This window comes from Varanus komodoensis, unplaced genomic scaffold (assembly GCF_004798865.1).
Source record: "Varanus komodoensis strain SLA01 unplaced genomic scaffold, ASM479886v1 scaffold74, whole genome shotgun sequence".
Taxonomy (NCBI): Eukaryota; Metazoa; Chordata; class Lepidosauria; order Squamata; family Varanidae; genus Varanus; species Varanus komodoensis.
Window position 1 is genome coordinate 613,003 of NW_025336401.1, and position 11,729 is coordinate 624,731.

Sequence of the window (11,729 nt, forward strand, 5' to 3'; positions counted from 1 at the left end):
CAGAGCCATCGATAACCCATTGAGCCTCTCCCGCCATCCTCCTCTGGCAGACGGCCAGGCGGGAGATGCCGTCCAGAACGGCCGTCCGTAGTCGGGGCCATGCCGTGGGTGCCTGTGGCAACAGCCGAGCGAGGCGGCAGCACTGTGCTCCCACGGGAGCCTCTCCTCTCCTCTCCTCTCCTCGCAGGGAGGACCTTTGCACAGGCAGGGCTGGGCACCGGCCGGCCCCTCTCCACCGTCCTCCCTCCCACCCACCCACCCACCGACAGGCTCTTGGGCCCCTGGCCCGTCTCTGGCAGGCGGGGGCAGGAGCGGGGGCACCAGAGCCCATCCACAGCCCCGGGACAGGTGGCGGAGGCACGCCGGCACCCGGCTGCCTTGCCGCACGTTCCTCTGTGCCCGTTCGAAGAGCTTGCTGAGAATGTAAATAGTTCGGAAAGAAAGAGATTTAGATTTAATATATATATAAAGCTGGATTTATTTTTCACCTGTGTTGAGCAAATGCACTTTGAGATCCATGCGCCATGACAAAGGCAGTGAGACTGACTGGTCCGGGCAGCTGATTGCGACGGACACCCTTCTGCCCCACGGGAACCCCACGGCTCCGGTTCGCGTGTGTGGGAAGCACGTGCACGGCAGCAGCGAAGCCAGCACTGCCGGCCTGGGGACATCCGGCGGAGGAGCGCCCCAACCGTGGCCGGCCCCACCGCTACCGGCTCCGCTGCAGGAGGCTGCTTCTGACGGACTGGCCAGCTCGCCGTGGCAAGCTTTCCACCCGTCGGCCCAGAACAACTCGCTTCTCCTCCTCTCCTCGAGCCGCGGCCTCACTGCTCGGCCCATTCATCCCGCAGAGCTTCTTCCCTCCCCCCCACCGAAACGCCAGGCTCTGAAGCAGCCGGGAGGGAATGCGGCACACCTGTCCGGTGGCGGCTGCAGCCCGGGCCGCCGGAGACCGCCCTCCCGCCCCTCCTCTTGTCCGCAGGAGCCAAGGGTGAGGCACCAAGGGGGCTGGGCTACCCGAGGGGAGCGATCCTCGGGGCCACCGTGACGTTCCGCTGGAGAATCCGCTTAGGACCACCTGGCACCAGCTGCATGAACGCCAAGCGTGACCCTGGGACGCGGAACTGGCTGGAACGCTCCGGGGAGGCGAGCCCCTGGGCCCTGCGCATGCACGCCAGGGCCCGAGAGAGGAAGGCGTGCGCCTTGCCCGCCCCGTTTCATGCGGCTCTGGGAGGGGAGGGGAGGGGAGGGGAGGGGAGGGGAGCGCGCGTGGCTGTTGTGATCTGTCTCTGTGTGTTTTCCAGTGCTTGATCTATATTGTGAACCAATGGGGAAACGGGGGGAGGGAGAACAGGTGTATATGGGGAACCCCAACCCACCGCCCCGCTCCACGGACCACGAGGGCCGGCTCCGGGAGCAAATCTTGGCGGAGCAGCAGCTGGCAGCAGGGGGACCGGCTGAAGGGACGGGAGCCCCTTCCAGGCCCAGGGCTCTGGACCCTCCGGGAAGAGCCCGGGCAGCCGCTCTGGGCGCCGCTGTCTGCCGCTCTTCCAGAGCACGGCCTTTATAAGAGGAACAAGGGCCTCGCATTTCCCCTAGAAGCCCGGAAGGACCAGCTTTCCTGCAGACGGGGAAAAAGGCAAGCGCCTCTCTGGAAAGCAATGCACGGCGGGGGGCTGGTCGAGGCTAGGCCACCACAGGGCACCTGCCCTGCAGCGTGGCCCCCCGGGCTTGCCACTGCTTACCTCCCTTCCCTACCACACAGAATTCCCCCAAAAGCAGATGCAATGAAGCTGTGTAGACGCTAAATGAGCTCCAGAGCAGGGCAGCCCCGCTGCTGTCCTCCCCGCACCGCAGGCGAGCAGAGGCCAACGGCAGCGCTGAAGGCTTTTCTCCCCCACCCATGCACGAGGGAGGGCAAGGGTGCCCCGGGCAAGCCGCCTTCCGGAGAGGAGGCTGCCACCCAGCCCCCGGACGGGCGCCTGCCTGTAGCAGGTACGGCAGGGCAGGAATGGTGGGGCGCTGCCCCCCCCCGGTCTTTACTTGCTCAGTAGCCGCCCGCAGAGGAAAAAGGCCGTGCTCTGAACGCTGCAGAGGGGCAGGCAGCCCCGAGACCCCAGAGATGGGGGAGAGCCCTTCCCCTCCCTCAGCCGCTGCATTGGGGAGGCGGGGGGGCTGCTGGGGCGGAGGACTGCCCAGGCCTCCCTCCGATGTGCCTCAAGTGTCTGAACTTAACCCCCCAAGCCGAACAAATAAACTCAGAAATGGACTCCTCTCCGCCTGCTTCTCTGCTCTCCGTTCCGCTCGGCTCCCCGCGCCCCACGCAACCGGCCCCACACGTGCTGGGGCAGAGACCGCCGCAGGGAAGGGAAGGGAAGGGAAGGCTGGGGGGGGGGGGCGGCCCTGGGCACAAGCAGCCAGTGCCGCCTGCTCTCGCCAAAGGAGACCCAGCGGTGGCCCTCTGCCGGGGCAATGCCCCCCCCCATTGCTAGCAGGGCCCTTCCAAGCCAGAGTTGCCTGCAGGCCAAGCGTCACCTTTGCAAGGGAGGGTCCTCCTTGGGCCGGGACGGCACAGCGGGGGCGCCGGGGGCCCACAGCCGGACGCCTCCCACCGCCCACGGAGGGTCCCAGCAGCACAAGGGGGTAATTTTACATTCTTTTATTGAAAGTGCTTCTTTTACTGCCCCCCCCCATAACATTAGATATGCTTCTACTTTTTTCTCACACCCACCCCGCCCCGCCCCGCCCCGCCCCATAATTAAAAAGGGGGAAAGGTATGTACAGGATTCTCACGCTGGGAGTATGTACAGGGTATTTACAGTCCTGGTGCCGGCCCGCTGCGGCTCCCGGCCGCCCGCCGAGCCCGTGGGGTGCCGTGTGCTAACTCTGCAGCGCCCGCTCCAACTCCAGCATGTCCATGGGCGCCAGCTTGGCCACCTCAAAGAAGATCCTGCGAGCGAGACGGAGACAAGGCGCGGGAGCGGCTCAGACACAGGCAGGCCCCAGGAGCAGCGGGGCCGGGGCCTCGGGGGTCCCAGGAAAGGGGTTCCCTGTCGTACTTCCTCCACGGCTGCCACCTACAAATCGTAGGCCCACGGAAGTGGCGGAGGACCACTGGTCCATGCCGGGCCGGCAGCTTCGGGCAGGCAGAGCAGCAGGGCAGCAGGCCGCGGGAAGGCCTGGCGGCCCCCGGTTCTGCAAGCCGGCCTCCTGCACTCCCCCGAAAGTCCAGCGGCCTGGTGAGGGGCGGGGGCTTCCCGGGCCCCATGCGAGTGGCCCCTGTGCAGAGGGCTGCACACCCCCCGAGGGGCCGCGGCAGGCGAGAGAGCCCCTTACCGGTGCGAGTACTTGCTGCGCACGGCCTTGAGCCGCGCGTCGTGCTGGTAGGTGAGCAGGAAGTTGAGCCTCTTCACCAGGGGGGGCAGCTCCCGGGCCGCGTAGCCACTGTAGTACTCCAGCGTGGGGGTCTGCAAGAGCGAGGGGGCACGTGGCACGCCGGGCCCTGGGGACCCCGCCACGGCAGCAGGCCCCGCGGAGCGTGCCGGGGCCGTGCCGCTCGCTCCGGCGGGGGAAGGGGCGGGGGCGGGGGGCATCCCCCGGGGCTCAGAGGCTCACCCAGCCACCGAGGTTCTTCATCTGCAGGGCCAGGAGGAGGCAGCTGGCCGCCAGCCGGGAGGCGCTCTCGCCCACGAAGGCGTACTCCTGCAGGGTCAGCTCGCAGATGAAGCGGGCCAGCGTCAGGGTCTCCATGCTCGCGCAGGCGCACTGCGGGGCAGAAGGGGGGCCTCTGTGGAGCGGGCGAAGGCGGGGTGCCCCACGGCAAGCGAGCGTCACGCCGGGCCAAGCGCCCCACCGGCCGTGGCAGGACCAGCGGGCGCTGGAGCTGCTGCGCCCGACCCCGGGCCACCGCCGGGTCCCCTGCACTCGTGAGAAAGCGCAGCCCGCTGCGCGGCGGAGCAGGCCGCTTTGGAGGACGCGCACTCACACGGCCGCTCCGCGTCCGAGGCCACCGAAGAGCAGGTGCAGCCAGGAGGGGCTTGCGAAGCGCCGCCTCCGCCATCGCGGCCGCGCTGCTTCCAGTCCTCCCAGCATCAGAACCGGGCCCGATGCATTTGGGCAGCCAGGCTGGGCCCTGCGTGACCCTGGCTGACTTTATCCGCTCCCGTTCTGCTGCCGAGAGGCAGGGGCACAAGTCCACGGGGAAATAGCCTCCCCTCCTCTCCAGGCCCCCCTTGCAGGAGTTTGGCAGTGGGGCAGAGTGCAGAGTTTGGCCTCTGGAGGGGGAAGACGGCAAGCGGGGGCCGCCGGACCGCTCCCGGGCAGATGCGCCAAGGGGCCCCGCCGCCCGCCTCACACGCAGCCTCATCCCCGACCTCGCTGCAGCCGCGGCTGCTGCTCACCTTGGCGAACCGTCGGAGGAAGCGGTAGGCGATGGGGATGTTGATGTCGAAGCGCAGCGTCTGCAAGATGCTCACTTCCATGGCGAGCAGCTCCTCCTTCTTGTAGGCGTCGTCGCAGATGTACAGGAAGTCGTCCACGCAGGGCGGGCAGCGCTCCTGTGGGCCCGGGAGGTGCAGGCGGCTCAGGGCGCGGGAGCAGGGCGCAGGCGGCACCCCAGCCCGGCCTGCGCGGAGTGAAGGCGATGGGCAGGGACCCCCCGGGGGCAGCCCGGCCCAGCACTGCTGGAGGTCAGCCAGTGGGGGGTGTGGACACACCCGGGGCAGCCGTCCGGGCGGGCCCCCTTCTGAGCTCGGCTCAGAGCTTGACGTGATGGGCAGAAAATGGTCCACCTCCGCTTTGCGTCTGGACAAGTCTCCAGCTTTTAGTGGCGGGGGAGAATCGGCTCAAGATCACAGCTCGGTGCCAGCGTGGAATTCCCAGCATCTTGCACGATTAGGTGCCGCACCCGGCCTAGCTGGGACGCTAGGCACTTTCCCTGCTGAAGTTAAGGGGGGCAGGTCTGGCTTAGGGCTCGGGGTGCACCAGGGATGCTGAAAGCAGCAGCCGAACTGCCACACGGCACACCCGACAGGTGTGCCCAGATGCCTGGGAGGTGGAGGAGGCTGCAGCGGGCAACATGGCCCTGCGCTTCCCCCCTGCTGGACCTCTGGGCTCCTCCAGCCACCTGCCTGGGCTCACCTCAAACTTGGACGCGATGAGGATGGCCGTGGAGCCGATAAGCTGCAGCTTGTCCCGGGTGGTGGTCACCTTCGCCAGGTAGTGATCCATCAGCTTGACTGCCAGGTAAAGCGTCTCATGGGTGAGCTCGAAGTTTTCCTGCAGAAGCCCAAGAGACAAGGGGGGAGTCGAACTGTTGCCCCTCCAGCCACCCCTTGCCTGTCCCAGCCGGCAGCAGTGTGCCAGGATCTGGGGCTTTCTCCGCTTCGAGGCCAGCTCCAGGGCTGAGCCAGTCGCTCCCGGGTGGCCCTCTGCTGCAGAGCGACCCCTCCAGAGGACGAGCCTTGGCCAAGGCCGGCTCCTCCCGTGGGCTCCTTCCACGGCACATCGTGCACTCGATCCATTTGGTACGCCGCTGCAAATTGCCTCCACATTCCCAGCATTCTCATCCGGTTTCATGGAAAAGAAATGGCTTTCAAAGACACGTTCAAGGGAGAAGAAAAGTTTGGGAGACTTCCCCATGGGCGAGTTCAGGGCATTTCTCCTTGCCTTGCTTGCATGGCAATAGGGAAGCCACCTTCCGTTGCACGGGCATCTCCCAGGCAGCCCCTCCCATGTCCCGCACCCGCCACTTGTATGCGGGAAAACCGCCAGGGGAGCGTTCTGCAAAGTGGCGCTTTGCTTCTGTGCTCTCTGTGTACCCACAGTACCTGCAGGCGGGGCGCTGCGGCCGTGGGGGGGCTGGGGGCCAAGAGGCCAACCCAGCTGCTGCGCCCGCCACTCAACGGCCGTGCAGAGCAAGGGAGCCACTCCGCAGAGACGGCTCCTGAGAGGGAGCCCGCGCTGGAGATGTGGAGACCTCTGGGGAAATTTGGACAAAGGGGTCCCGGTTTCTCCGTCTGCAGGGAGGGTGGGGATGCCACCTCTGCACGCAGCTCCCACGCCTTCTGCCAGGAGCCCAGCAGCGCGCTGAGCGCGGCGACCGCCAGCGACAACGCTGCATCCTGCCTGGGACCATCCCGCACAGCCGGGCATCCTGACCCCGAGAAGCCGGCCAGCCACAGGCCTGTGAGGGGGAGCCGGCCGCCCGGCCAGCCACAGGCCAAGGACCTCCCTCCCTCCCTCCCCCCCTTGCAGCCTGCCCTCGGCCCAAGCCAGCTGGCCGGCACCCGCCGCTCCGCACGGCCGGAGCGCACGCTCACCTGCACCTCCACCATCCAGTCCACGAGGACGGCCCGCATGTCGGTGGTGATGTCAGGCTGATTCCGCATGTAGTCCTGCAGCGAGAATTCCTCCTGCAGGGAGAGGGGCTGGTCAGGAAGCCACACTGAGGCTGACCCCCACCACACCCATCCTCAGCACCTCCATGGGGCAGAGACCCCACTGCTCCGGGACAAACTGAGACGTCCTCTCAGTGTGCCCCAGAGCTGCCCCCAGAGAGGCGGGCCAAAGCCCCCTTCCTTTCCTGCCAGGACAGCCTGCTTTCATTTCACAGAGTCCCAGACTAGCCCGGAGTTTTGGAGAGAAACATGCGCTCGCTAGAGCAGCCTTCCCAGGACATGTGCCCAGTGGCGGCTCCCAGCAACGCACACCATTTTGCCCAGTTCAGGGCAGACCGGTGGACTCCGCCCGAGCATGCATCAGGCGCTCGGAAGCCCCGCTCTGCTCCAGGAGGCCGGCACTCGAGCCGCACAGCGAGGGGGCCGCCCCTCCCCAGCAGCTACCTCGCGTTCCCGCATGTAGATAAAAATGTCCTTGGCGTATTCGGCGCTGGCGTAAGGATCACCCAGGTGGGCTTTGTCTACGTCCTCAACTGGCGCGACCTGCACGAAGAAGAGCGGGAGCTGACTGCACAGGCAGGACGCAGGGACACCAAACCGCCCCGGGTGCCCCGACGGAAAGTGGAGCACGGCAACGGCCAGCTGGAGAGCCGGGGTCACGGGCCGCTTGCTGTTCCTGGGGCAACCTCAGAGAAGAGATGCGCAGGGCAGCGGGAGCTGCAGCCACGCCAGGTGCCGGCCTCTGGCCGCCCGCCCGCCCGCCACTGGTGCCCCCAGGCGGGCTGGACTGCACCTCCCAGGCTCCGTCGGTCAGCTCCTGCTGACGGAGGGCCTTTGTGGGCTTAGGTGAGGTCCAGGTGAGGCCAGAGCCTGGAGAGAGCACTCTGCATGTGCACAGGAGACCCGCTACTGAGCCGCCACCTCCACTAGGACAGGGGTGGCAAGCCGCCACTCTGTGTGAGTTCGTAGGCAGGGCCTGCACCGGCCCTGGTCAGGGCAGATCCAGAATGCACCCACTGGCCTGTGGGAGCAGTCGGGGCCGGCAGAGCCGCAAGGGCCGGGCCCCCGTGTGGCCGGTCAGGGCTCCCTATCCAGCCCAGAGCGCACAGTCCGGGGTGCTTGACCCCTGCGGCCTGCGAACGGTGCAGCTACGCACACAGCCGCTGCACCGCGAAGGGTGGAGCCGCCCGGACCCGAGCCGGCCTTTCCTCTGTGGGGAGGGCCGGCGCTGCAGGTGCACAGGCAAGACGCGGCCCGCGCCCATTCGGCCCGGGAGCCTCCAGCTCGCACGCGAGCCCCACCACACGCGGCTTCTCTGTACCGGCACTGCTGTGTCTTCTGCTGGAGTCGGCACAGGAGCGTCCCCTGCTGTCCGGCCCTTTGTGTGGTCGGTTTCAGCCGGCGCCTCCACCGAGGGAATTTGGTTCAGGGACCTGAAAGAGGCAGGCCAGGTGAGAGATGCAGCCCCCGCCGGCCTGACACACCAGCCCAGGGGCCGGCACTCCTTGCTGGACTGCTGGCCTTGAGAAAAGACGGAGCCAGACGACCCGCAGCGAATGCCGGCTCAAGCCTGGACAAACGATCCCGAGCCCATAGTGGGAGCCAAGGAAGAGCCACTGTGCCGCCGGCAAGGATGGCCTTTCCCAGGAACGGCCCCACAGATCCCTCTGCGGTCCTGTGCATCACCGCCGGCCCAGTTTCACCCCCTTCAAACAAAACGGCCTGCCCCAAGCCCATTTTAGTCCCGCCCCAGTGAGGGCTAGAGACTTCCTAAAATAAGAGACATGGAAAAACACCACCAGCTTTGGGGCCCCCAAGGCCCCACTGCAGAGGGCGTCTCCTGACTTGTGGCCCCCGGAGGGGGCGTGCGCCCTTTGGATTAGTGAGGGGGCCTCGGCCCTGCTCTTGGGACAAGGCCCGCGACCGAGCCGTGGCTGGGGAGGCGCCTCGTATGCCCGCATCTGCGTGCCGTTCACTGCTGCTCTACGATCTCCAGGCACCCCGAGGCAGCCTAGATCCTCCGGGAAGGGACACTGGCCCCCAAGGAGGCGCGGGAAGGGGGCGCTCTGGAGCGAAAGAAACAGCCCAGTGGCACGCGGACCCCTGGGAGGTCCAGCGAGCACAGCCGCTTGCACTGGAACGTATTTATTTCTAAGGCTTTTCTATCCCGCCCTACACAAAAGTCTCAGGACTTGAAGCTTTCCCTGCTGCCTGGGCAAAGCAGCCGCTCCCTTCCCAGTTAGCCGAAGCCTCTTGGGACACCTTTAAATCGGGTGACCCGTGGACAAATCCTGGCTGGCCCGAGGCTGGTCCACTGCTGGCTCTGCCCCCTTGATGCAGCAGGGCCTGGTGGGAGGCAGAGGGGCGTGGGACCGGTGAGGGAGGAGCCACACTCCACCAGGTGGCCTTGCTTGGCTCGGGCAGGGCAGGACAGGGCACTTCCGAGGGGTCCTGCTCAGGCAGGCAGCTGCCCCTTTCTTAGCTGCAGTGGCAGTTTGGTGCTGGCATAAGGGCCATGGCTTCCCTGTGGGCGAGTGACCCGCAGCCAACCAGAGAACTCTCGTCCCATCAGCAACCTCTGTCAGGCCAGGAGGGAGGCATCCCCCCCACAGTGAACACCTGCAGCCCCAGTCCAGCATCTTGCTGGGCAGTCGCTGAGGTCCGCGGCTGTCCCACCCTGGGCCGCAGCCTGTGCCGGACCAGCTCCAGAGCACGCGCTTCTCTCCCGCAACGCCGCAGGAATTCAGTCCAGCTGCCACAGCCAAGAGGACGGCAACAGTAAGAGGGGAGACGGAGCATCACTTCCCAGAAAATGCCTCTTCCTGCCCTTACTTTTTCAGGTTGATCTCATTGTTCTTGGCAACAGGCACCACTGCCAAGCCCTTTGGCACCTTCTTGGAAACCGACTTCGCTGCCTCCTTCTTCCCCCCCAGCTGCTGCGTCTTGTGAGCCTGCGAGGAAGAGACCACTGGTTGGGATGGCACCGGAGGAAGCAGGCGCCTGGCTCTGGGCAAGGCAGCGATGCACGCCGACAATCCCCCGCTCTCCCCGCTCTGCTGGGCCATGGGAAAGACCCATCCTTACTGGTGCAAGAGGGGAAGTCTGGGGCAGACCCACCCCTCCCCGCCTCGCTCCACATGTCCAAAGTCAACACCATGCTAAGAGCTCAGAGCAGCTGCGCCACTCCCCACGCAGCCTTCGGCCACAGACCAAGGCTCCATACTCACGTTGGTGATATCCCCAAAGGCAGAGCGCTTTTTGGGTGCCCCCTGGGGTGAGGAGGGGGACCGCTTGGTCTGAGAGCTCTCCTCCTAGGGCAGTAGGATGAAAAAACCAGTCAGCGCCGGGCCGGCCATCTCTCCCAGGCTGCCTGCAGCAGAGGCTTGTGCCTCAGCTGTCCTGGGGCCGCCCCGCCTCGTGCACCCGGAGGCCCATCCTCAGAACACTTCCCACGAAGTTGGTCGGTGGGAGAGTCAGGGCAGATCCCAGGAAGGCCCTCCGCATCTAGCGCGGAACTGAGCCACGGAGTCCACACCCGTGGGAGGCAGCGACGGGCACGCCTTTGGACAGCTCTAGAAGCCCTGCTAAAGAAGGCACCAGGCCCCTGAGGTTCACCGGGGGGGAAGAGGGGAATTAGGTTGTTCCTGTGCTGATGGGCTTCTCGCTGAGGTCTCTGGCTGGCAGCTGTGGGGAACCGAGCGCAGGGCATGACGTGCCTCAGGTCTCCTCTCCGTTCGGTCTGCCCTGCCCAAGGTCCCACATCCAGGCATGGCCGACCAGCTGCTTCCAGGAAGCCGCAATCCCAGCTCAAGGGCAGGTGCACTCCCCCAGCTTTGCCTGGGTTTTCCCTAAGGTCACGAGGTTCCCACTGCCAGAGCGCTGCCTCCAGAAATGACCCAGAAGGGCAGTCCGGCTCCCCCAGCCTCAACACTGGCCAGCCGCACTGAGGTAGCCCCGGAGAACTGTTGCTTGGCCATCTCTCCCACACAGGATAGGAGGTGTGTGTTATGGGGAGCAGCTCCAGCTGCCCCAGCTCACCTTCTCGGCTTGCGTGTTTTCCACCGAGACCGCTTTGCCTGGCCACGACTGCTTCGAGCTCACGCTCCTGGAGTTGCGTGGGTGCGGCATCCTGCCTGTTTCCAGCCTCCTCAAGCAAATCTGGAGGAGGAGGAGGAGGAGGGAGACAGAAAAGTTACCTTCTCGGAGAGTATCCCAGCAGATGCCCTGGGAGAGCTGTCCCAGCTGCCCTGTGCTGTCACCTCATGAGGAACCTGGACTAGGTGAGGAGGCAGAAGCTATTGTGGCCAAACTGCCATAAGTCGAAGAGAGCATTGGACCTACAAACAGCAGGTTTGCCCACTCTTCGGGGAAAACACCCACAAATTCCGCCTCACCGGATGGACATCTGCTCCACATAAACCCCTGTCCTACTGGGGAAGAGAATATGAGAGATGGTAATAGCAGGAGGACACGCTAAACAGGAAGACTACGAAGCCAACCCTCCCGGGAGGATAAAATGCGGCAGGCCAGGGCCAGGCTCGAGCTTGCAGAGCAATACTACGGAGTAAACTCACGGAGTCCGACAGAGCGGACGCCGAGAAACACGTGCAAGGGCGTGCGTGTGCGTGTGCGGGGAGGGGGGAGTGCAGCCTGCGCGCAAGCGGGGACTGGGGCTTCTTGTTAGGCTTAAGGGTGGCATCGATCCACGCGCGAGTCCGGGAGGAGCGGGGCAAGAAGAAAGCTCGCCCAGGGCAATCGGCAGAGGCCTGGCCTCCGGGCACTAAGTCGGGGAGAAGGGAAGCTCATCGCAGCCCCTCGCCCTCGGCCAGCGCGGGGTGCGGTGCGAGGCAGTCGCCCGAGGCGCGGCGGCCGGCGGCCCGCGGCGAGGAAAGGGAGCAAGGCGGCGAGGAGCGCACCTAGGCCCGGCGGGTCCCGGCTCCGCGTCGCTGCCGCTCCGGCGCTGGCAGTCAGCGTCGCCTCCCCCGCAGCACGAAGTGCAGATTTGAAAATTGCTACATTGGCAAAGGACGGCCATCGATTGGTCCAACGACAGCCAATCCGAGGGCCGGAGTGGACGCAGTGGCTAAACGGCGGCCCCTAGTCGTACTTTTTAATTAAAAAACGGCGCCTGGAGCCAATGGGGAGCGCAAGCTCGTGGCCCCGCCTTGAAGAGGCAGGGCCACGTCGCAACGGAGGCTGGCGATTGGCTAGATGGCGGCAGGAAGGGGCTTCGCCTTAAAGGGACAGCGCGCGGGGACGTGGGGCGCCGTCCAGTGAGCGAGGCCTTCCTCCCCGGAGGCGCGGCCGCCCGCGCCTTGCAGTGGCCCCGCG

General features: G+C 66.0%; 1 protein-coding gene across 1 annotated transcript; it reads right to left on the reverse strand.

The window, feature by feature from the left end:
* Positions 1 to 2,880: 2,880 nt before the first annotated feature.
* Positions 2,881 to 10,526, reverse strand: CCNB3 (cyclin B3). The gene is made up of 11 exons (XM_044452712.1): positions 10,437 to 10,526; positions 9,626 to 9,709; positions 9,231 to 9,349; positions 7,720 to 7,831; positions 6,843 to 6,941; positions 6,321 to 6,413; positions 5,140 to 5,277; positions 4,401 to 4,556; positions 3,616 to 3,765; positions 3,337 to 3,467; positions 2,881 to 2,950 (listed from the first exon to the last, which is right to left on the reverse strand). Exons 1-11 carry the CDS (start codon positions 10,524 to 10,526, stop codon positions 2,881 to 2,883), a joined length of 1,242 nt encoding a protein of 413 aa, XP_044308647.1.
* Between the last annotated feature and the right edge of the window lie 1,203 nt (positions 10,527 to 11,729).

Coding starts and splice junctions, on each gene's coding strand:
- CCNB3 (XM_044452712.1), bottom strand. CDS start 10,526: ATGCCGCACCCACGCAACTCCAGGAGCGTGAGCTCGAAGCAGTCGTGG. Junction 4,557..5,139: donor TCATCGCGTCCAAGTTTGAG/GTGAGCCCAGGC, acceptor CCGGGCCCACAG/GAGCGCTGCCCGCCCTGCGT. Junction 2,951..3,336: donor CGCAGCAAGTACTCGCACCG/GTAAGGGGCTCT, acceptor TCTCGCTCGCAG/GATCTTCTTTGAGGTGGCCA.